General features: G+C 38.7%; 1 protein-coding gene across 1 annotated transcript; it reads left to right on the top strand.

Moving 5' to 3' along the window:
- The first annotated feature begins 13,144 nt into the window (after nucleotides 1-13,144).
- On the top strand, nucleotides 13,145-14,911 carry LOC145052132 (LOB domain-containing protein 16-like). Its single transcript, XM_078999942.1, has 2 exons — nucleotides 13,145-13,658; nucleotides 14,342-14,911. Exons 1-2 carry the CDS (start codon nucleotides 13,380-13,382, stop codon nucleotides 14,660-14,662), a joined length of 600 nt encoding a protein of 199 aa, XP_078856068.1. The 5' UTR covers nucleotides 13,145-13,379; the 3' UTR covers nucleotides 14,663-14,911.
- The last annotated feature ends 7,221 nt before the right edge of the window (nucleotides 14,912-22,132 follow it).

Genomic DNA, 22,132 nt, shown 5'->3' with positions numbered 1-22,132 from the left:
GATGGTTCATATGGTCTATTTTCAGTATGGTGACTCTTCGAGGCAGACCGGTTAGTGGTTCTGGAGCTGGTGAGGGTTTGGGCTCGGGTTCTATAGCCGGTTAGTTGGATGATCAGACATACGAGTTCATTTCGTATGAGATTACCCATTGCATACTTGATTAGACTCCTGTGATATTTGGTACGGTTAAGGAGGGCGTTACGGAGATTTTGGATGAGTGTTTGGGTGGTTTTTGGTCAGATAATGTGGCATTGATGGGAGCTCGCACGTTGACCTTCTGTGAGTTCTGGGCATCTGGGGCTCCAGAGTAATTCGGGGAGAAGGAACCGATCGCGAGCAGAAGATGGTTAACAGGTCTTCCACACTAGCAGTTTCCTCGATGGGGAAATGGTCAGACTTGCTTCATGTCTTCTGAAAGATAGATCTCGATATTGGTGGGAGGAGGTTGGGCGATCCATGGGTGATGAGGCAGTTGATTCGATGAAATAGGATGAATTTATGACTAGATTTCGAGCCGAGTTTGCACCGTTGATCGAGGTGTAGTAGTTGGCGAGGGAGTTCCAGGACCTTCGTCAGACTATTGACACAGTGGCTGAGATCACCGCTATGTTTCGCGAGAGGGTGATGTTGGTTCCGCAGTATGTGGCAGATGAGGATATGAAGAAGGAGAGATACCATGAGATGTTGAGGAGTGATATTCGGCAATTCGTGAGCCAATCTAGTTGCAAGACACTAAAAGATATGATTGCGAGAGCCATAGAGAGCGATATTGATATAGAGATGGAGAGGAAGAGGAAGCCGGATCAGGCTCAGGTTTTAGGGGGTTTGGGAAAGAGGCCCAAGGTATTTGATTCGAGAGCAAGAGGCCAGCAGGGCTGGAGCCGTTATGGAAAGTGCGGCAAGATGCACGATGGGGCATGCAGGGTAGGTGGTTCATGCTGCTTCAAGTGCGGTCGGACGGGTCATATTAGCATGGATTACACTTCTACCAGACCACCACAACCCCAGTATCTAATCTGATTTGCTTCCATTGCAATAAGAAAGAAGGCCCAATGTTCGAGTTCGGAAACAGCAGGACTAGTGGTAGCATCGGCTCTAGCGACACTGCGAATTAATGATGGCCGCCAGAGCAAGACAGATGCGCTTGTGGTGAGGAGTAGGGATTTTCAGCTGACAGCGTAGGAGGCTCACGCAACACCTGATGTGGTGACTGGTACGTATCTTCTCCTTATCTCTTTATTTATGTTGATTTTCCTGCTTTTATTTATGTGTTTTGTTTTAGGATCGTTCCTTCTAAACGGTAACTTTGTGTCGATGTTGTTTGATTCGGGGGCTACTCGATCTTTTGTATCGCTTACGCTTAGCAAGAGGTTTGTTGGGGCTCCAGGGAGCTGGATTGTCCTCTAGAGGTCGAGATTACGGATGATCGATCTGTCCCAAGTGGGGGAGAGTTGGCGGTTCAGGGAGAGAGAGCTTAGTGTGGGACGATTCTACGTTCAACAACTAGGGCTAAAAGCTATCTACATCGACGTTGTTCCAGATATGTTGCCTATGTTATGAATATTCGGGATAAGGGTAAGGCGACTATGGAGGGTGTGCCAATTGTGTGGGAGTAACTAGATGTGTTCCCGGAGGATTTTCCTGGGGTGCCTCTGGAGAGGCAGGTGGAGTTTAGGATTAACTTGGTTCTGGGTGCGGTTCCGATAGACAAGGCACCGTATCAGTTAACTCCTCCAGCGATGCAGAAGTTGTCAACACAGCTGCAGGAGCTGTTAGGAAAGGGTTTCATTCGACCGAGCAGTTCTCCATGGGGAGAACCAATCTTGTTTGTGAAGAAGAAGTATGGGTCACATTGGATGTGTATTGAATAATGGGAGCTGAATAAGCTAACGGTGAAGAACCGTTATCCACTCCCAAGGATTGATGATTTGTTTGACCAAATTTAAGGTGCATCTTGGTTTTCCAAGATTGATATTCATTCAGGATGTCATCAGATGAGTATCAGGGAGGAGGATGTGCAGAAGACGACCTTTTGAACTTGCTATGGTCTTTACGAGTTCATGGTGATGGCCTTCAGGCTCACCAATGCTCCAGTCACGTTCATGGACCTCATGAACCGTGTATGCAGGCCGATGTTGGACCGGTCTGTGATTGTGTTTATTGATGACATCCTAGTATATTCCAAGACCCAGGAGCTACATGAGGAGCACTTTGTTAGGTAAGGGGTCTAAGTCCATAACTATTTCTAGTATGTACTTAACCCGACCCGGCATGGTCCATTTGGGTTGCATGGCATCATGCATTTGGATAGATTAATGAGAGAAATAACACTTGTGGTTTATTAATATATTATAAGTTCTAATATATTAATAGTATTATTTAATTAGTATTGATCAAGAATTAATTTGGAATTAATTATGAGATCAAAAGATAAATAATTAAATATATGGGTTGATTATGTAAATCATCCATAACTTGTATAGTGGGCTGAGAGGGTCCATGGATTATCAAGTTGGGTTAAACACATAGGATGCTCCATGGATGCACCATGGGAGTTACAAGCCCATGGGTCATGGAAATGAAGAGTCATGACACATTAGGATTTACATGGTGTAACCCTAGATGTGTCAACACTATATAAGGAACATACTATCCACCAAAATCGGCTACACAAAGAGAAGTGAGGGCTAGGCTGATTTTTAGAGTGTGTGCATTCTCTCTAAAGTCATTCCAAAAGCATTTGGTGTTGTGTGAAGCATTTGAGGCATCACACTTGGGGTGCTAGGCTCACAAGGTTTCAAGGAATCAAAATCAACTACAAGGTATGTATTTCTAGCTATCCTTTTAGGATTAAAGTTCCCATGTATGCTAGATAGGATTATGAACCTTGGAAACCAAAGTTTGCATGTATTTAGATAAACATAGATCCAAAGTTTATTAGGGTTGCATGTACACTTATGAAGTGTTAGAATGCTCAAAACCCATCACACTTGAGGGAGGTATTGGAGACACTGAGGAAGGAGATACTTTATGTGAAGTTCTCCAAGTGTGAGTTCTGGTTGCACGAGGTGCAGTTTCTGGGGCACCTTGTCAACCAGAATGGTATATTGGTCGATCCGGCCAAGGTCGAGACCGTGATGGGATGGGAGGTTCCGAAGTCTCCATCTGAGATTCAGAGTTTCCTTGGTTGGTAGGCTACTATCGGAGGTTTATTCAGGATTTCTCCAAGATAGCAATACCTCTAACTCGGTTAACGAAGAAGGCAGTAACTTTTTGCTGGGGGCCTGAGCAACAGGCAACTTTTGAGACATTGAGACAAAGATTATGTGAGGCAGCGATTTTGACCTTGCCTGAGGGTGTTGAGGATTTTATGGTTTATTATGATGCTTCGATCTCGGGTCTGGGTGCAGTTCTGATGCAGTGGGGTCGCGTTATTTCTTACGCTTCATAGCAACTGAAGCCTCATGAGGCGAATTATTCGATGCATGATTTGGAGTTGGGGCTGTGATTTTCGCCCTCAAGATTTGACGCCATTACCTCTATGGGGTTTGTTGTACTATTTACATGGATCATAAGAGCCTAAGGTATTTGATGGATCACCCGAATTTGAGCATGAGGAAACGCTGGTGGTTGGATGTGGTGTCCGATGCTCTCAGCCGCAAGGGGGTCGTGACTCCGATCGTAGATATTTGTATGGGGATGAAAATGATTACTCCACTCTTGGAGCAGATTCGAGAGGCTCAGGTTGAGGCTACGAAGGAAGAGCACCGGAAGAGTGAGCGCATAGTGGGTCAGGTGACTTCCTTTGATTATGATAGCCGAGGGTTACTAACTCTCCATCGGAGAGTGTGGGTTCCGTGTTGGGGTGGTGTGTGTCAAGTTCTGATGGAGGAGGTGCATAAATTGAGGTTCTCCATTCATCCCGGGGAGATGAAGATGTATAAAGATCTTCGTCCTGATTATTGGTGGCCCTGCATGAAGCGAGATGTAGCTTGGTATGTGGAGAGGTGCTTGACTTGTAGGAAAGTAAAGGCCGACAATCAGCGAACTCATTACAAGATGAAGCCATTAGATATTCCCGTTTGGGAATGAGAGGAGATTACCATGGATTTCATTTCAAAGCTGCCTCACACTATGCACGAAGTGGATTCGACCTGGGTCATCATGGGTCGATTGACCAAGAGCGTGCATTTTATTCTGATTCAGGAGAGTATCTCTACGGAGAAGTTGGCTGAGGTATACATCAGGGTGGTCGTGGCACGAAAAAGGGTGTTGGTTTCTGTGGTTTCAGACAGGGACGTCCGGTTTACATCTAAATTTGGAAGAGGTTCCATGACGAGTTGGGTACTCGTCTGCATTTCAGTACGGCCTTCCACCCACAGACTGACAGTCAGAGCGAGCGGTCTATTTAGACCTTAGAAGATATGCTTTGGGCGTGTGTTTTGGATTTTGGTGGGAGTTGGGATACATATCTCCCTTTGGTGGAGTGTTCGTATAACAACAGTTATCATGCTAACATTGATCGACCTCATTTTGAGATGCTTTAATGGAGGAAATGCAGGACCCCGATATGTTGGGGTGAAGTCGGTCAATCATGGGGAGTACCGATGTGGTACTCAAGACTACCGAGTTGATTCTACAGGTTCGGAGTAGACTCCAAGCAACTCAGAGTCGGTAGAAGAGCTATGCTGAAAAGCAATGATCAAATCTAGAGTTCCAGGTTGGGGATATGGTTCTCCTGAAAGTGTCACCGTGGAAAGGTGTTATCCGATTCAGGAAGACGGGCAAGTTGGGCCCTAAGTACGTCGATCCTTTTAGAGTTTTGACTTGGGTGGGACAGGTTGCTTATTGCTTGGACCTTCCCGAGGAGCTTAGTCAGATACATAACACGTTCCATGTCTCTCAGTTACGAAAATGTTTTGTGGATGACTCCGTACAGGTTCGATTGGAAGATATTCAGGTGGATGATCGCCTGAATTATATCAAGAGACCGGTGGAGATTCGTCACAGGAAAACAAACACCTTGAGGCACAAGGTTGTTTAGTTGGTAAAAGTTTAGTGGCAACATCGCAAAGGTTCAGAATGGACGTGGGAGCCAGAGGACGAGATGAGTGATCATTAACCCAAGTTATTTGTCGCGGCGGACTTTAAGGACGAATTCTAATTCAAGTGGGGGAAAATTGCAACATCCGAAAGTATTGGAATGTTTCTTTTAACCCCCTTTATGCAAAAACCCTTCTTTTTGGTCCCTAGCTTAGTACAAAGGACGTACCCTATGGGTACGCTGAGCGTACTGGCTCTCCGATGGATCGCGGATGCACCCACGTCTGCTAGGCATACGTGGGAGAACGTGGGGTGTACTCCGACCAGTTAGAAACCCTAATTTTTAGGGTTTTACCCTTATATAATCTCATTAAGTCCCATGAGCTTTGCCTCTTATCAGCCTCCATATCTCCTAAACCCTAATCTCGACCCTTAGCCACCATTTTAGTGTTTTTGAGATCTTGTGAAGAATATTAGTGTTTTCTTGTGAATTTTGAAAAGATAAAAGGATTTTTGAAGATTCAATGCTTGCAGTGAAGCTTAGAAATCCACATTTAACACCTCTTTTGCGAGCCATTTAACACCACATTTAAGTACGTCGATCCTTTTAGAGTTTTGACTTGGGTGGGACAGGTTGCTTATTGCTTGGACCTTCCCGAGGAGCTTAGTCAGATACATAACACGTTCCATGTCTCTCAGTTACGAAAATATTTTGTGGATGACTCCGTACAGGTTCGATTGGAAGATATTCAGGTGGATGATCGCCTGAATTATATCAAGAGACCGGTGGAGATTCGTCACAGGAAAACGAACACCTTGAGGCACAAGGTTGTTTAGTTGCTAAAAGTTTAGTGGCAACATCGCAAAGGTTCAGAATGGACATGGGAGCCAGAGGATGAGATGAGTGATCATTAACCCAAGTTATTTGTCGCGGCGGACTTTAAGGACGAAGTCTAATTCAAGTGGGGGAAAATTGCAACATCCGAAAGTATTGGAATGTTTCTTTTAACCCCCTTTATGCAAAAACCCTTCTTTTTGGTCCCTAGCTTAGTACGCAGGACGTACCCTATGGGTACGCTGAGCGTACTGGCTCTCCGATGGATCGCGGATGCACCCACGTATGCTAGGCATACGTGGGAGAACGTGGGGTGTACTCCGACCAGTTAGAAACCCTAATTTTTAGGGTTTTACCCCTATATAATCTCATTAAGTCCCATGAGCTTTGCCTCTTATCAGCCTCCATATCTCCTAAACCCTAATCTCGACCCTTAGCCACCATTTTAGTGTTTTTGAGATCTTGTGAAGAATATTAGTGTTTTCTTGTGAATTTTGAAAAGATAAAAGGATTTTTGAAGATTCATTGCTTGCAGTGAAGCTTAGAAATCCACATTTAACACCTCTTTTGCGAGCCATTGAAGGTATAAAGTTCTTAGCTTGACAACTCCTTGTGTAGATCTAGTTTAGGATGATTTACGGCTTATTTTCGTCCCTTTTGGTTTGTCCTTGTGAGAAAAAGTTACTCCAAGAGATTAGCCTCTAGATCTAAACGTTTTAGAGGCCCCTAATGCATAAAAATAACACCTTGTTGGGTTTTGTGCAACCATGCAAAGTTGATGTCTCATTTCATGGAGCTAAGATGCTATAATTGGACCTTGGGGTGTTTTTAGCCAAGCAAAGGATTAAAGCCTTCGACTTTATGGGTTAAGACCTTAGTATGATGATATCTTATGGATTGGATGATAAGTTCTGAAGTGATTAAGTCATTTGTCCAAAGAGTTGGGATCATGCCACTACACGGGGCGTACTCTTGCGTACACTGAACATATTGGATACGAACCAGTTTCTGCATCGATCGTGTACGCAGGGCGTACGGGCCTGGTACGCTAAGCGTATGCTAGGGTGGCTGAAAGAATTGTGGGCTTGGGGTTTTAGGCTATGGTTTGTTTGGGCTAGGCCCCTTAACTCCCATGGATAATTTTTGTGTTTTTAGGCTTTTCTAGATTGGGCCATATTCGGGCTTTGGGTGCCATTTAGGAAATTGGGCCTTTAAAGAGCAAATGTGTCGGGCCTTGGTTTTGGGCCAAGTAAGAAAAAGTGTAAAAATTTCTTTTACCCTCGATATTGGACATGTAACTTAGATTCTTTATTATGGGTTGTAATTCAATTATTAATTGGATACTTATTTGATGATGTTAGTGCAGGGATTTTCCGGACCAGCAGACTGAGATTTTATCCGAGTGATGTTATAGCTTGAGGTGAGTTTCCTGTAACATCCCGAAATTCAGGTAAGCCATTTAACCCTTCCATTTTATCAAGTTGTAAAGATTGGTCCCTTGAGAGAGTTCTTGTAGCAGATGAGTACGCTGGCCGTACTGGGGAGTACGATGTGCGTACTCATGCGCTTATTTTGGACGCGGACTCGCCTGGGTATGCTGGGCGTAACGGGTCCAAATGCAAACCCTAAGTGTTTGGCTTGTGCACTATTTAAAGGATGCTAAGGCTCATTTCTCAGCCTCCATATCAGAGAGTGAAACCCTAAGAGAGAGCCTTCCACCGTCCTTAGCTTGAGTGTGTGTGTTTTGGAGCTAAAAGTGTCTTGGTATGTTAGTGAAGAAGAAGGAGAAGAGCTTGCGGAGGCTAGGTCTTGAAGTACAAGTTTGGATCTGAGATCTACAAAGAAAGGAGCTTCGTCTAGAGGTATAAAGTTCAAAACTTTCCTCTTTATTTGGTTTGATGATTTCATGGACCATTTCTAGGGTTAAAAGTCCCAAAGGTGGAGACTTTATGAGTGTAATGTACTCCATGGACCTAGATCTGTCCCATTTCAGTGATATTTGTGTTATAGATCAATAAAGTTTCCATCTTGGTCTGCTTTCTAGAGTTGGGAAATGGAATGTTATGGGTGTTAGTGACTTGTCCAGCCATGCAAAGGCTTAAAGTCACAAACTTTATGGATTAAGAGGCTTAGAAATGGTCAGATCTAGAAGTTGGATGTGAGTCTTAACTATTTAAGACCTCAAGAGCTTAGAGTCTGAAACTAAGAGTTACACGGGGCGTAATCCCAGTATGCGCGACGTAAGGGGTCGCACACCCCGTTTCTGTGAGGGCGCCGGGTACGCCCAGCGTACATGTTTGGTACGCGCAGCGTAACCCGGAGAGTTAACTTTTGTTGACTTTTAGGGTTGGTCAACTTTAGGGTCTTTGAGCCATGAGAGGGGTAAAGTGGTCTTTTACCCTTCTGAGAGTACTAAGAGAAGGAATAGTCTAGCCTTGAGAGATGCATTGATTTGGAGTGTTTATTTCATATGATTGGGCAGAGGCTAGACCCGATTTTACAGAGTTCGAGATTACCGAGTTACCCGAGGTGAGTCTTCTCACTATACTTTACCTAGAGTCGTAATTAGAGTTATATGACAGATTATTTTGTGTGCTTTTTCATGATGTGATTTCTATGTGATTTATGTATGCTATAGAGTTTACAGAGTTAGGACCGGAAGGTCCACAGAGTTAGGGACAGAGGGCCCACAGAGTTATGGGACTGGAGGGTCCCACTGAGACACATTGACTAGAGGGTCAAACAGAGTTATAGCCTCGAGTGGCTAATATGTGTTGTGTGTGGTATTTTGGGGAACTCACTAAGCATTTATGCTTACAGTGTTGTGTTATGTGTTTCAGGTACCAGTGAGGATCGCGGGAAGGCGCCGGCTTGATCAGTACACACATGAGGAGCTTTTACATTTTATGATCTTGGGATGTGATGTTATGAATTGATTATGTGATACAATGATATTTTTATAACAATTATGAATGAAAGTGTGTTGTTAAAATGCGAAAAATTATTTGAAAATTTTGGGTGTTACATTTCCTCACCATGTTTAGCAGGTTGAAGGCACCAATGTCGGCCCATGGTTTGTTTTTTTTAGGATTCTAGTTGTTTGCATGACTCTTGCATGTGATATTTGTTTATATGCTTACCGGGCAGGGCCCAATGATTATCATGTATGCTATTTATCTTTGTGATTATTGCATATGTTTGTATGATTGTATGTTTATATGTTTACATGTATACCGGGTGGCGCACGATGCCATTCGTTTGTGTTGTTCTTTTACATATATTTTTGTTCATTCATTTTAGTTAATTTTATGTTCATACATGTTCAATTATGTTTGATTCCGTTACTATATTATATGTCAGTTTATGTTCATGTACGTTCAATTATCTTTGTTTATCTTGGCTCGTTTAGCATGTTCATGAATATAAACGAATGAACATGAACAATGTAATTTGTTAAAGGAATGGACATGAATAAAAAACATCATTCGTTTATCCGTTCATGTTTATTTGTTTGTTTGTTCGGTTAACTTAAACGAACGAACATGAACAGTTCATGTTTGTGGTCGTTCGGTTTGTTTACAACCCTACTAAGAAATGATTATTGTAATTGTAACTAACACTGTTATTGGTAGTTGTTAGTTTCCTATGTAGCTCTTCAAAGCGGCTTCAAGGCTTGAAAATCAGGCTTTTACACTCAAGTGAAGAGCTATCTTCAGGGACCCGACTACCTGCCCAAATATCTATTAACAAACTTCTAACCGTTATTTAACTACTTTTAGGTGCCATAGTACATGTCTAAGCTAACATCGATTTAACGACCTTATCTTTAGATTCTCTAGCAGGTGGATTTCTTAAAGATCCTAGAAATAGAAGAAAAAACATATTAAAACTACTAAAAAATCATAAAAAAGCATGCAACAATATCAACCATCTTCTTCTACTGTGACATGCTTTTCTGCTAGAAAAACAAACAACAACAAAATGACAAGGAAAAGCTCAACTCTGTTTGTGATACTCTGTTAAGAATCACTCACTCTCTACATGAACAAAAAAGCATGAAAGCCTATTGTTTGAGTTAGACAAGCATGCATCGATTGTGATCCTCTCACCAGAATCTCTCTCATACTAGAACAAGAAAGAAGACAAGCAAAGATAATAGGTTTAGATTTGAGGGATAGGTGGCTTAGGAGTCAAGGCCGTAAAAGCAGCGTCTCTTTACTTCCACTTCCATAGTCTTAGAAGCACATGGATTCATGTGGGTGATTTATGATAACAAAGATAGTCCTGGGATATTATTCTTGATCAGTTAGGTGTGGCGAGTGGCAACCTCTTCTATGTGTGTGTGTGTGTGTGTGAGAGAGAGAGAGAGAGACATAGATAGATAGATAGAGGGTGTGTGTGTGTGTGTGAGAGAGAGAGAGAGAAAGGGAGGAGGAGAGAGAGAAATAGAAATAGAAATAGAAAGAGCAGATGTGATGGGGACAATTTTCTTCTATTTAATTATAAATCATTTAAAAAATATATAAAATGTCAATAAGGCATATTTATAATTTCACATGGATTTAATATTATTTTTTAACAGAGTTAATCATAATGACCGTTTATGCAAATAATCTCAAATTTAGGGAACATCTTTGCAAGAAATTACTCTTTAGGATCTAACCTTGTATATTTTCCAAAAACATAGACCATTCATGTAATCTGTCAAATATAAAGTGATCATTCAATAAGTGGTCAATAAAAAAGAAATAATGCGAAAGGTATCGAGTGTTGCCTTATCTCTTTGAGGTCGATGGTTCAAATCACGTCTGCGACATAAGTGAAATTATGAGTAGTTTAGAAGTAGATTAAATTTTCCGTTAACAAAAATTTATGATCTCTGATGAAATTAAGTGGTGATAAGTGTTCAAAGAAATAATAATTAACTATAAAAAATTAGAGATTCTCTTATTGGTATTAGCTTATTATTATTTCTTTTATACATAATTGGTGCTACTATTTTTATTACTCAAAATACATTAATAATACAATTAATAGTACAAAACTTTAAATTTGTTTTTATTAATTATCAGATACTTCAAATATCTGAATAATACAATTGTTATGTGGTATAATGTAGTTACGCTATAATGATAATTCAGTAGGCATTTGACACGTCCTTATAAATAATTGTTAACATAAGGATCACCATAAACATTAGCGATAACAAATAGTTATATGATTTGTGATATCTTGTTGACTAAACATTAATACCAAGCACTTTGGAGATTCTTGTCTACTTAGATATTTATCGATTACACCATATATGTTTGCAATAAGAAAAAGAATATTCGACATAATAAGCCAATGTTTAACTTCATAAAAAAATGCAATACAAAAGAATTCAAAGATTTTTTTTGAACAACAAGAAGAATTTATTTAAATGATAGCAACCAACTAGAAGCTAGTTAAAAACAACATTACAAACGGTTTTTGGGTCTAAGCACCAAAGATCCCAACACACATTCTTATCCCATTTAGATCTATTTCTTATCCAATTATAAGAGAACATTTGGATCTCATTAGAAGGACGTGTGTCAACTTCACCAAGCCATCGTACAACTTGTTGTTTCTTACCCGCCATAATACCCATATGAAAGTAAGTATAATCACAAACAACCCCTCTACGTACTTGTTTTTTGAGTTCTGCCCAGAGACCAGTCTTACCAAGTCATCTAAAGTGTTCACCTGACCCACTTTTTGATCCCACCATCTATATACCAGCAACATTGTTTCTTTACCGATAGTACATTCAAGAAAGACATGTATTTCACTCTCTTCTTTGACGTTGCATATAGGACACAAAGCCGAGGGTATATTAATACCTCTACCGATCAAATTAAGCCTTGTGGGCAGCCGCCCAACACTTTCCCTCCAGAACACAAAGTTTACCTTTCCGGGAACCAGTCTATTCCAGTAAATTCTTCCCAGAGACCGGCCTTACCAAGTCCTCTAAAGTGTTCACTTGACCTATTTTTTGATCTCATCATCTAAATACCACTAACATTGTTTTTTTACCAGCAGTGCATTCAAGAAAGACATGTATTTCAAACTCCTCTTTGACGTTGCAGATATGACACAAAGCCGAGGGTATATTAATACCTCTACTGATCAAATTAAGCCTTATGGGCAACCGCCCAACACTATGACGTATGTTGTTGAAATAGCCTTCATAAATCAATATGTATTCTTTTAGAGTGTACTAATAACTTGTTGTATATAAATCATACCGAGTTTCGTTTTTATTCATCTTTATTCTTTGAACAAGAGACGCATATCCAAGAGATTATGTCTTATTTTGGATGCATTCTATTAAATTTTCATTGATAGTTGAATACTTAAATATTGAAAAAAAAAGATTAAAATATAATAATGTTTACAAAAATATAACTAACTAAAAATATATTAAAACATTCAAATAAATAATATATACCTTATTAGTAGGTCTGTCAATCGTGTCGTGTTCGGGTTGACGGGTTAAAATACACCAACCTAAACGCGACCCGATTAACTATACATGTCATAGGTTGACGGGTCTAGAACATAAACCTATATACGACCCGTCAACCCACTTATTTATATGAGTTCATAGGTTGGGGGGTTGGTGGGTCAAATTTGGATTCGTGGGTCAGATTCCATAAATAAAATAGATAATTAAACATGAATAAATTTTAGATGTAAATGAAAATTAAAAACATTCATAGAAACATATTCAAACTAAAACGTTAATACAAATAGATAAATTCAAGGGCTAATATAATAGCCATATTAATACAAAAATAGATACAAACATTAATCCTACGGTCCTACGAATAATACTTAATATAAAAAATATATAATTTTTTTATTAAAATTCTAAACGGGTTGGCGGGTCAATCCGTATGTTTTTTGACAAACTTATATATGACCTGTTGGCGGATTGACGGGTTGAAAAACTCAACCCAACTATTTATTTCGTATCGTATCATAGCTCGTATAAAAAATTACGAGGCCTACTTATTAGTATGAAAATCCATTGTGTATCAAAAGAAAAGAAAACAAAGAAAACCATCTACCAGCACCCAGCTGGCCAACCCTTTTCATTATATTAAACTTTAACCATTTTCCCCATCAATTTTACCAATTTAACCAATCAATTATATTACTATTATATAAAAGACAAAGAAGTAAAGGCATATTAAAAACTCATATTGGAATAGTCTAAGGTTCATTGAAGAAGCAATTCTAAATTTGCATAAACAATTATTACTTGTCTCTTTACACCCCTACATACAAACCTGCTTTGTCTCCTTTTCCTTCCTTTATAATTCCTCTTTTTTCACCATTTTCTAGTCCCCTCGTGTGCATTTAATCATCATCATCTTCTTCTTCTTCTTCTTCTTCTTCTTCTTCTTATTCTTTTTTCTTCTTCTTCTTATTCTTCTTCTTCATCCATATACTTTTCAAATTTCAAGCTTGTTTCATGGCCGCCACTGGTTCACCTTGTGGTGCATGCAAATTTCTGAGAAGAAAATGCACTTCGGAGTGTATTTTTGCACCCTATTTCTGCTCGGAACAAGGCCCTGCACGGTTCGCCGCCATTCATAAGGTGTTTGGTGCAAGCAACGTTTCAAAAATGCTGCATCATGTGGCGGCTGCAGATCGCTGTGAGGCGGTGGTTACCATTGCTTATGAAGCTCAAGCTAGAATCAAAGATCCTGTTTATGGTTGTGTTGCACACATCTTTGCCTTACAGCAACAGGTATATATTAATTTCCTGATGTAGTCGGCTAAATTCTCTGGCTTCTTCTATTTCTGGATATGTTTTTTTGAACGGTATATATCTGTAGATATATAGTTCAAAATTTTATATAAAATCTTAAAATCAAGAATTTTCGGCACCAAAGTTAACTAAATGGGATGGGATTAGCTAGTAAGTGGAGTTTTCATAACTTTTTTTAATAAAAGTGTTTGAAAAATCTAATTAAATATCATAAATTTATAAAAAAAAAGTCATCGATCTGTGAAATGTATGTTCACACCGGGTGGCATGTTTTCTAGTTCCGCTGCTAGGTATAAATAGTGACGGAGCAAGGGAGGCGTTTGTTATCCCCTCAAGAATCTGTAGTTAATTAATGTAAAAATCTTCCATAGAGAATCATATTTTGCAGAACTTTTGTCTTAGAAAATACAAAAAATTAATGTGTACAATTTCTCCCTTTGCAAATTCAATCATGACTGGGAAAAAAACAGTAATGGCGTTAGGGATCGGGACCTGCTCATGGATTCCCCTACCTAACAAAAATTATAATAAATATTTTATTGTATTCCCTATATATTCACATAATTCTAGGCAAAAATAATTTATAAAATCTTCATTTATATCATTCATGTATATCATGATCTTTTCGACATTTTTAATAAACCAATCAAATGAATCTTTAGGTTGCATATTTACAAGCACAAATAATGCAAGTAAAGGCTCAAATGGCACAAGGGTACTTGGATTCAAGAAATCTTGAAACTCCAAGCATGGCTGGAGCAATGCCATATCAGAACTACATAAATGCTGCAAATTTCACGAACTTCAATACGTCACCACAAAGCTCCATGGAGTCAATCGATCACAACTACGAAGGCGTTGGGATTCAAGAGATTCAAAGCCGAAATGGTTTCAATAATGATCATGGCTTATATAACAAGAGACTTTCTGAAAGTGATTTGGGTGAGCTTCAAGAACTTGCAGTCAGAATGATGAGGAACTGATCTTGATCAGCTATAGTTTGATCTTGTGATCGAATATATTATGTAATATGTATATATAAGTTAGACATGTATTAGAAAAAGACTATGTGGCATGGATTTTGGATAAGTTTCTTGAAAATGTTCATGGTGAAAACCCTAAATTGGAGAAGTTGGTGCATTTTACATGGAAATTTTGGATGTTGCGGTTTTAATTTTTAATTATGTTTTAAAACATGCATTTTAAGCAATGTATGATTGTATGTTTTAAAATGCAATTTAAACGAAGATTTTGTTTGAATTTTGAATTGACTCCATGTCTATTTTTTCTTATACAATTTATACAATTCAGTATATAGTTAAGAAAAAACCTTAAAAAACAACTTATTATTCTTCGATATATTGGAAAAAATCATTATGTTATTTTTAGACAAAATCGTATAAATGGTCATATGGTTTTGTGAAATAGGCAAACTTAGTTCAACTTCAAGAAAATGGACACAATCGGTCCTTGTGTTTTGTCGATATTGTGGAAATGATCATTTCGACACATGAGCTGAAAAATATGTTGTTAAAGTTCCGTAAAATGTCAGTTTTCCTTTTTTTTTTTTTTTTTTTTGTAGTTTGTGATTATTTCCCTAATTTGTAAGGACCATTTATGTAATTTACCCTAACAGTTATTCAATTGAGTTAGATATAGGAACAAATACCGATATACGTTCCTCTTCCCTTCAAAATCAATGTTCTTGTCTAGATGTGTTAAATGGAATTGATTCTTGAAATTGGTGATTAGATATGAGAAATGATGTAGGTCGTTGATGGAGATGAAATGTTTGTTTCTGGTGAAGGACGGTGGTGGTGTTTCTCCTATGAAGACACTTGGTTCTCATAGAAATACTTAGCTATGAAAAATAGATCAAAAAATGTTCAAGGAAGGTTAATTTAGAGTTCAAACTCTCAAAGAGTTTTGAAGGTTCGTCACTACCCACGACTTCGCCAAACAAATAGTGGTTGATAATGTAACATTCCAAAAATCAAGTTAAAATTTTTCAATTTAAAAAAAAAAAATAACAACCAAAGCCATAATTGTTTACAAAACATGGTTTCCAAATGTCAAATCATAAATCAGAATATCGCAAAATCAAATCTCATAAAATCCGAAGGATGTGCACAATCAAGCCTTCGCTTTACCCCTATCATCTCAGGTACCTCAAACCATAAATCAAACTGTAAACCCAACGTACCACCACACTAAACATATAACGTTATGTATACGGGATCCACATCCATCGAGCTGGATTACCCTGAGCCCACGTTATGAGTCTGGCTTGCCTTCCCAGCCCATAACCCATGTATGGATTGCTCATGAGCCTATATCATAAGTATGGCTTGCCTTACCGGCCCACAACTTATGTCTGGCTTGCTCCCGAGCCCACAACATAAGCTTGACTTGCCCTTCCCAACCATAACTTATGAATAGATTGCTCCTAGGTTTGTTGGATTCCACACAGAGCAGTATTGCCTCACCCAATCACATTATGTCGACATATGTAACGGATAAACATATAACCAACAAACAAATAATGATGTAGATCTAATATATCTCTACACCATAACAACATCTTATATATCACGATACATAACCTAGTGGGCCGACATTGGTGCCTTTGACCCACAAGTACAATGAGGAGAACTCACCTCACAGTCTGAAATGATAGCTGAGCAAATCACTGCTCCGAATACTACCTCTACTGGTCACCCATACAGTAACAGGGATTCAAAATTCAATCTATTATTCAAAATACCTAAAATGACCTAAAGTCAAACTTGGTCAAAGTCATAGGTCAATGGTCAACGTCAAAGTTAACTCCAGCTGGTCACCACGTCGTGGCCTTCCTTTGCTAGGTTATGACCACAAATCTACAAAACAGACAGGCCTTAGCCCAGTCGCCACATTGTGGAAGCCTAGGACATGTCGTGGTTACTGTTTCCCAAACAACTTAATGGAATAAGTCAATTTATTCGATCCTAGGGGCTCCAAAGTCCAGATCCGGTCTATTCTATAGTCTAAATAGATACATTTTACAACTTTATCCCTTAATACCTTCCAAGAGGTGAAGATCTCACCCTAGGTCCAAAAGGGGTGAAAACACGTCATGGCTTGATCATTAAGCACTTAACCTTGAAGATCTCATGACCCACAATTACAAAAGGGTTTCTAGTACTAAAACTACCATAAAAATCCATGATTTTTAGACATACATTTCCAATTCATGTATTGAACTCTTATTAGGTTAAAACTAAGGGTTTATGACCAAGATTCCATGCATGACACCAAGGCTCACTTATAAATCAGATCCAATGCACAAACCACTCTAAGTGAATTAGAGATTCATAAAGTTGAAAACTTTATGAGATCTCACTACTCAAATCAATCAAGACATGAAGAAAAGGAACAACATCAAGAGATCTAACAACTTGGAAGGAAAAGGTTGGATCTTAGACACTGACCAAGGTCCATGAGATGTCCTAGCTGAAGTGGATGATGCTTGACAAGTAAAATATCACACCAAAGGCTTCCTTCTTCTTTAAAATTCACCAAAAAGCACCAATAATGAGTTCATAATTGCAATGGAGGCTAGGGTTAGGGTATTTGGGTTTGAGAGGGTGATGAAGGCTGATAAGGAACCCTAAAAATGAATTATAGGGGGTTTAAATACGAAGGAATCTAAAAGAGTCATGGGCTTGGTCCAGAACAGCTGCCACATTGTGGCAATACTGGGCCATGCTGTGGCGGCCCAATATACACGCGATCCTCCAAGCTAGTACCACGTCGTGGGCATCCTCCACGTCCTGGCACAAGGTCTCCTTTAAAGAGTTCATCTTTGGTCCCTAAGAAATTAAGCTTAGCCAATTCGGAACATGGGTGTTACAACTCTCCCCCACTTAAATTAGATTTCATCCTCGAAATCATCTCCTACCACTCCTTCCACTGCACTGGTCAAACTTGCTCGAACATCCTGAGCTCCTAATTAGACTGAACAATCATCTCTTACAGTCGATCGTCTTCCAATGTTGCTAATAAAGCCCATTCTTAGCAAACCTCTTATCCTGGCGAACAAGTGCACCTTGTTATATCGTCCTAACCAATATAGAGTGACCGCCACTACTTTGACCCATATCTAAAAGCCCCGAAACCATGTTTTTCTCTCAGGTAGATGAACCTATTCTGAATTCCAACCATAATGACTCAATTTTGTATCATGAATGGAACAAGTCTCTTTGACCGAGAGTTATCCTACTAATATCGGAGAAGCATAACTTTTGAGCATCCGTCGACACCAATAACTCTGCTCCCGAAAACAAAAGCGACTCCCAACACGAGTCTCAATCATTAGTGTCATACCAACATACAATGACATACTGCTAACTAAACATTCTCATTTTGGATTTATCCGAGATTCCCTGATTCCGAGTAGAGCTACCAAACAACTAGAGTACAAAATCTCAACCCTTTTTCTGAGTTGATAACCTTGCACACGGTCACACCAAGACACTCCAATCAATAGTCCAACTGAAAATGACTTCCCTAGCATATTCACAACTCCAATAACCTTCTACTCCAAGTAAAGGTCACATAACTAGCCAACAAAAACAAATAGCTAGTTCGATTCATCCCAGATGGATGTTACCGGCCAGCAGGTGAGACTCACCAACCTTCACCTCAACTAAGGTAGCTGAAATTCGCATATTGATCGGCCCGAGACCTTCCCGGATAGATGCTTTCCTATAGATAGACTAGGTTACATAAAACATGGTCGACCTTCATCAATGATGTCCTCATATAATTATGCTGAAGAGACCTGAACAAAAATCAATCATTCGCATACTAAACTAACATAAGTACTCATCCGACTCACCAGCCTTGTCATCCACTGATCACACTCGAGCCTATCCCCTGATCTGCTAACCACTAACATAAATTTGGGCTCAACCCCGATCCAATAACCAATAACTACTCTCGGGATTACCCCTGATCTGATAATCAATAACTGCACTTGGGCTTACCCTCAATCTGATAACCAATAACTGCATTTGGGCTTACCTCGCAGTCTTGTAATACTCCCACAACTGCCATGGACCCAACTTATGGCTTTGCCAACCACCTACAAGAACACCTAATCAAAGATCAATATTGTTGGATTAGTGTCTAAGCCTGTAACCATAATTGGTAAGTACTTGACCCGATTGTGCATGGTCCTTTTGGGTTGCCTTCACCAAAGCAACTTGACTGGAGAAATAATAGAGAAAGAGGTTATTATGATTTATTAATATGTTATAAGAATAATATATTAAAGTAGAAATCATATTTGTTTAATTAATATTGGTCAATAATTAATTAAGAATTAATTTTGTGATCAAATGTAATTAATTAAACTAGAGGGGCTGAATTGTATTTATGTGATAGTTACAAAATAGGGTAAGGATTATCCTAAGGATAGGTTGGACGAATTTAAGGTGATAAGGCCTTAGAATTCGTCCATAATAAGGATTCAAGGCTTATCTTATGGGTTGCTTGGTGGGCAAGCAACTAGATAAAGATAAGGATTGAAACCCTATCTCTACACCTATATAAACACCCCTTTGGCTCATGATTTCGTCCATACCTTCCCAAGGCTTCCTAGGGACGAATTTTATACCTCTTCTTCTCTCGCTATATCTTCTCCATTTGCTTGTGGTGTTTGTGACCCATTAGAGGCACTACACTTGTGGTGCTTGCTTTCAAGACTTAGGGTTTGAAGATTTAAGTTGTTATTACAATATAACAACAAGAGGTATGTAATCTAACCTTCTTGGTTAATTTTGAAAATAGAAATCATCTTTAGGGTTTTATTATGTGTTCATAATGTTGTGTATCTAATAGTGAAAACATAGATCCAATGCTAGGGTTGCATGTGCACATAGGAATGTTTGTATAAAACCCAGCAGTGGTATCAGAGCCATTGGTTAACTTATTTTCAATTAGGTTATTCAATTGTATGAAATTGACATATTAGGGTTTATTGCCAAGAAACCCTAGGAGGCTAGGGTTTTTCGAGATTAGGGTTTGCAAACCCTAATTTGCAAGAGTTTGAATAAGATCTTCAAATCCTTTCCTTAAACCCTTAAATTTCGAAATCTAGGGTTTGTTTTAATCCCTTGATTTTCGAAATTAGCCTCCTCCCCAAAGATAAGATCCTAAATTTTAGGGATTTGGATTATCCCATATCTTATAATTATCCTCTAATTGTTATATATGGTAATTATAGATTTTGCATTATCCTATCCTAAATTTCGAAATCTATAGAGATATTTAAGGGATTAGGATATCTTAAATGTATAAATGGTAATTATCCTCATGATTTAGATAATCCCTTATGATTTAATAATTAAATTAATAGTCTTAATTCAAGATAATTATTAAATCAAGAGTTTTAATATTTAAAATTTTAATTTAAATGTCTTAAATTCGTAATCTTTAAGAAAGATTAAAACTCAATTGTTTTGAAAAGGTTCAAAACTTGCCCTCAAGTTTTGGAATTTAAATTTTGATTAAAAGTTTAATTTTGATGCATATTTAAATTCTAAACCCTAACGTTTTGAAATGTTTCAAAACTTGCCCTCAAGTTTTGGAATTAAAAAGTTGATTAAAAGTTTAATTAGGAATGTTAAATTCTAAAACCCTAGTATTGTTTTGAAAAGTTCAAATCACACCCTTATGGTTTTATTAATTAATTAAGGTGTATAATTAAAAGAAGTTTAATAAATCCATAAAAGTTTTGGTTTACAATTAAAAGTATAATTGTTATATTAGACCACCTAGTATTTTTAAAGTGTAAAACACACCCTATACTATATATAACATTAAAAGTCTAACATTATATATATGTATAAGTAAAAGTCAGTCTTACCGTTAGTAGGCCTCATTCACGGAGCTGGTCTATAAGGGGTGTTTAAGGAAATTGCCTATAAAATGGCGATTGAATGGGTATCCACTCTTACCCACCGCACTCTTGACTAGTGGAGGGTCGTTAGCCGAACGGGTAGGATAGGACAAAAACCTTCCATTATAAGTATAATGAAGTACAAAAGTAACTAAATGATTTACAAATTCCCAATCTTAGTTACTTAGGCAAAAGTGAATTGATGCAATTCCATGAAATTACACTTTGTACCCTTGCGAAGACGTTAGTGGAGCGTGTGTGGTTTACCGGCACACTAAATGGTTCTAAGCGAAGGTAGCAAAGGGTGAATCAATGTTTGTCATAGTTCAGTGGAGCGTGTGTGGTTTACCAGCACATCGAATAGATGACTGTAACATGTGGGGGCACCATGTAAGTTTGCATGGTTATTCACACCCGCTTTGTGATCCTCGGCATCCCAGTCACAAACTAGAGGGGCATATCGAGATTTAAACATGCCATTGAAATGTTCAATGAATCTCAAAGAATATAGGAGTTTTCATAAATTTAAAACTTAAATTTCTTTTTCGCTTTTCATGGTGGAAAATTAGCGAATCGTCATTCACTTACCTTCAAATATTCTGCAACTAGATTACGACATCCCTTTTCTAGGTTGTGGCGTATTGTGTTGGGTCCTAACCTTAATATCTCATTTGGGTGATTTATTAAGGACTCAATCAATCAACTAACTTGAATTTCTTTTCTCCCGTTTTGTAGATGTCAAAGTACGACAGCTATGGTCTTCCCAAATCCCGTGGAACAAGCTTTCCGCATGAAGATAACATTCCACGATTCGATCGAGGAACAAGAAATCATGCTTCACTTCCTCCACCTCCTCCAATTATTCTCCCTAACCCACAAGATCGAAGAATTGAAAGGTTCAATGTCACTAAAGCCCTATTGGAAATGAAACATGAAGATGGTAAACCCGTGTGTGCTCACGTTCTAGGAATGAAATCACACATCGATAGGTTAATAATGTTGGGTGCGTCATTCCTGGATAAGGTGGCTGTGAACTGGGTTCTGCAGTCACTTCCTGAATCATATAATGAGTTCAAAAGAAAGTATTATATGATGGATCATGACGATAACCTCATTGACCTAACTTACATGCTCATTGTTGCTGAATCAGAAATGATTTGGCAAAGCAATGGAGCGTATTTGTTGGGAAAGTCAACCGACCATACTTCCGAGGACGTTCTAGGAGAACCGACCTGCGTCTGCTGCCAAGAGAAAGGGCGTTGGATAGATGTCTGCCCTAAGAGCCTGAAGATTCTAGAAGATGGGAGAGTCAAAGAGTATGGTTGTGCTTCAGGTGAAATCCACTATCTAACTCCATTAAATTCCTATTCGTTGATTCTTAATAGATGATGTGATAAGATTGCATTTGAATGTTCTGCAAGATCAGTGAAAAGAGAGGAAGCTTGATGAAAGAGCAAGATGAGTCTAATCACGAAGAAATGGATCTCGATCGCATGGATTCGAAGATCAG

The sequence above is a fragment of the Lactuca serriola genome, chromosome 5 (genome assembly GCF_051521515.1).
Source record: "Lactuca serriola cultivar US96UC23 chromosome 5, Lser_US96UC23_V15, whole genome shotgun sequence".
NCBI classification, from domain to species: Eukaryota; Viridiplantae; Streptophyta; class Magnoliopsida; order Asterales; family Asteraceae; genus Lactuca; species Lactuca serriola.
The sequence above is the reverse complement of the archived record's forward strand: the minus strand, read 5'-3'. Positions and strand labels throughout refer to the sequence as shown.

Bases quoted from the DNA above. Each gene is read 5' to 3' on its own strand.
- LOC145052132 (XM_078999942.1), top strand. From the start codon at position 13,380: ATGGCCGCCACTGGTTCACCTTGTGGTGCATGCAAATTTCTGAGAAGA. The intron at 13,659-14,341 runs GTATATATTAAT...ATGAATCTTTAG, and splicing joins TCTTTGCCTTACAGCAACAG to GTTGCATATTTACAAGCACA.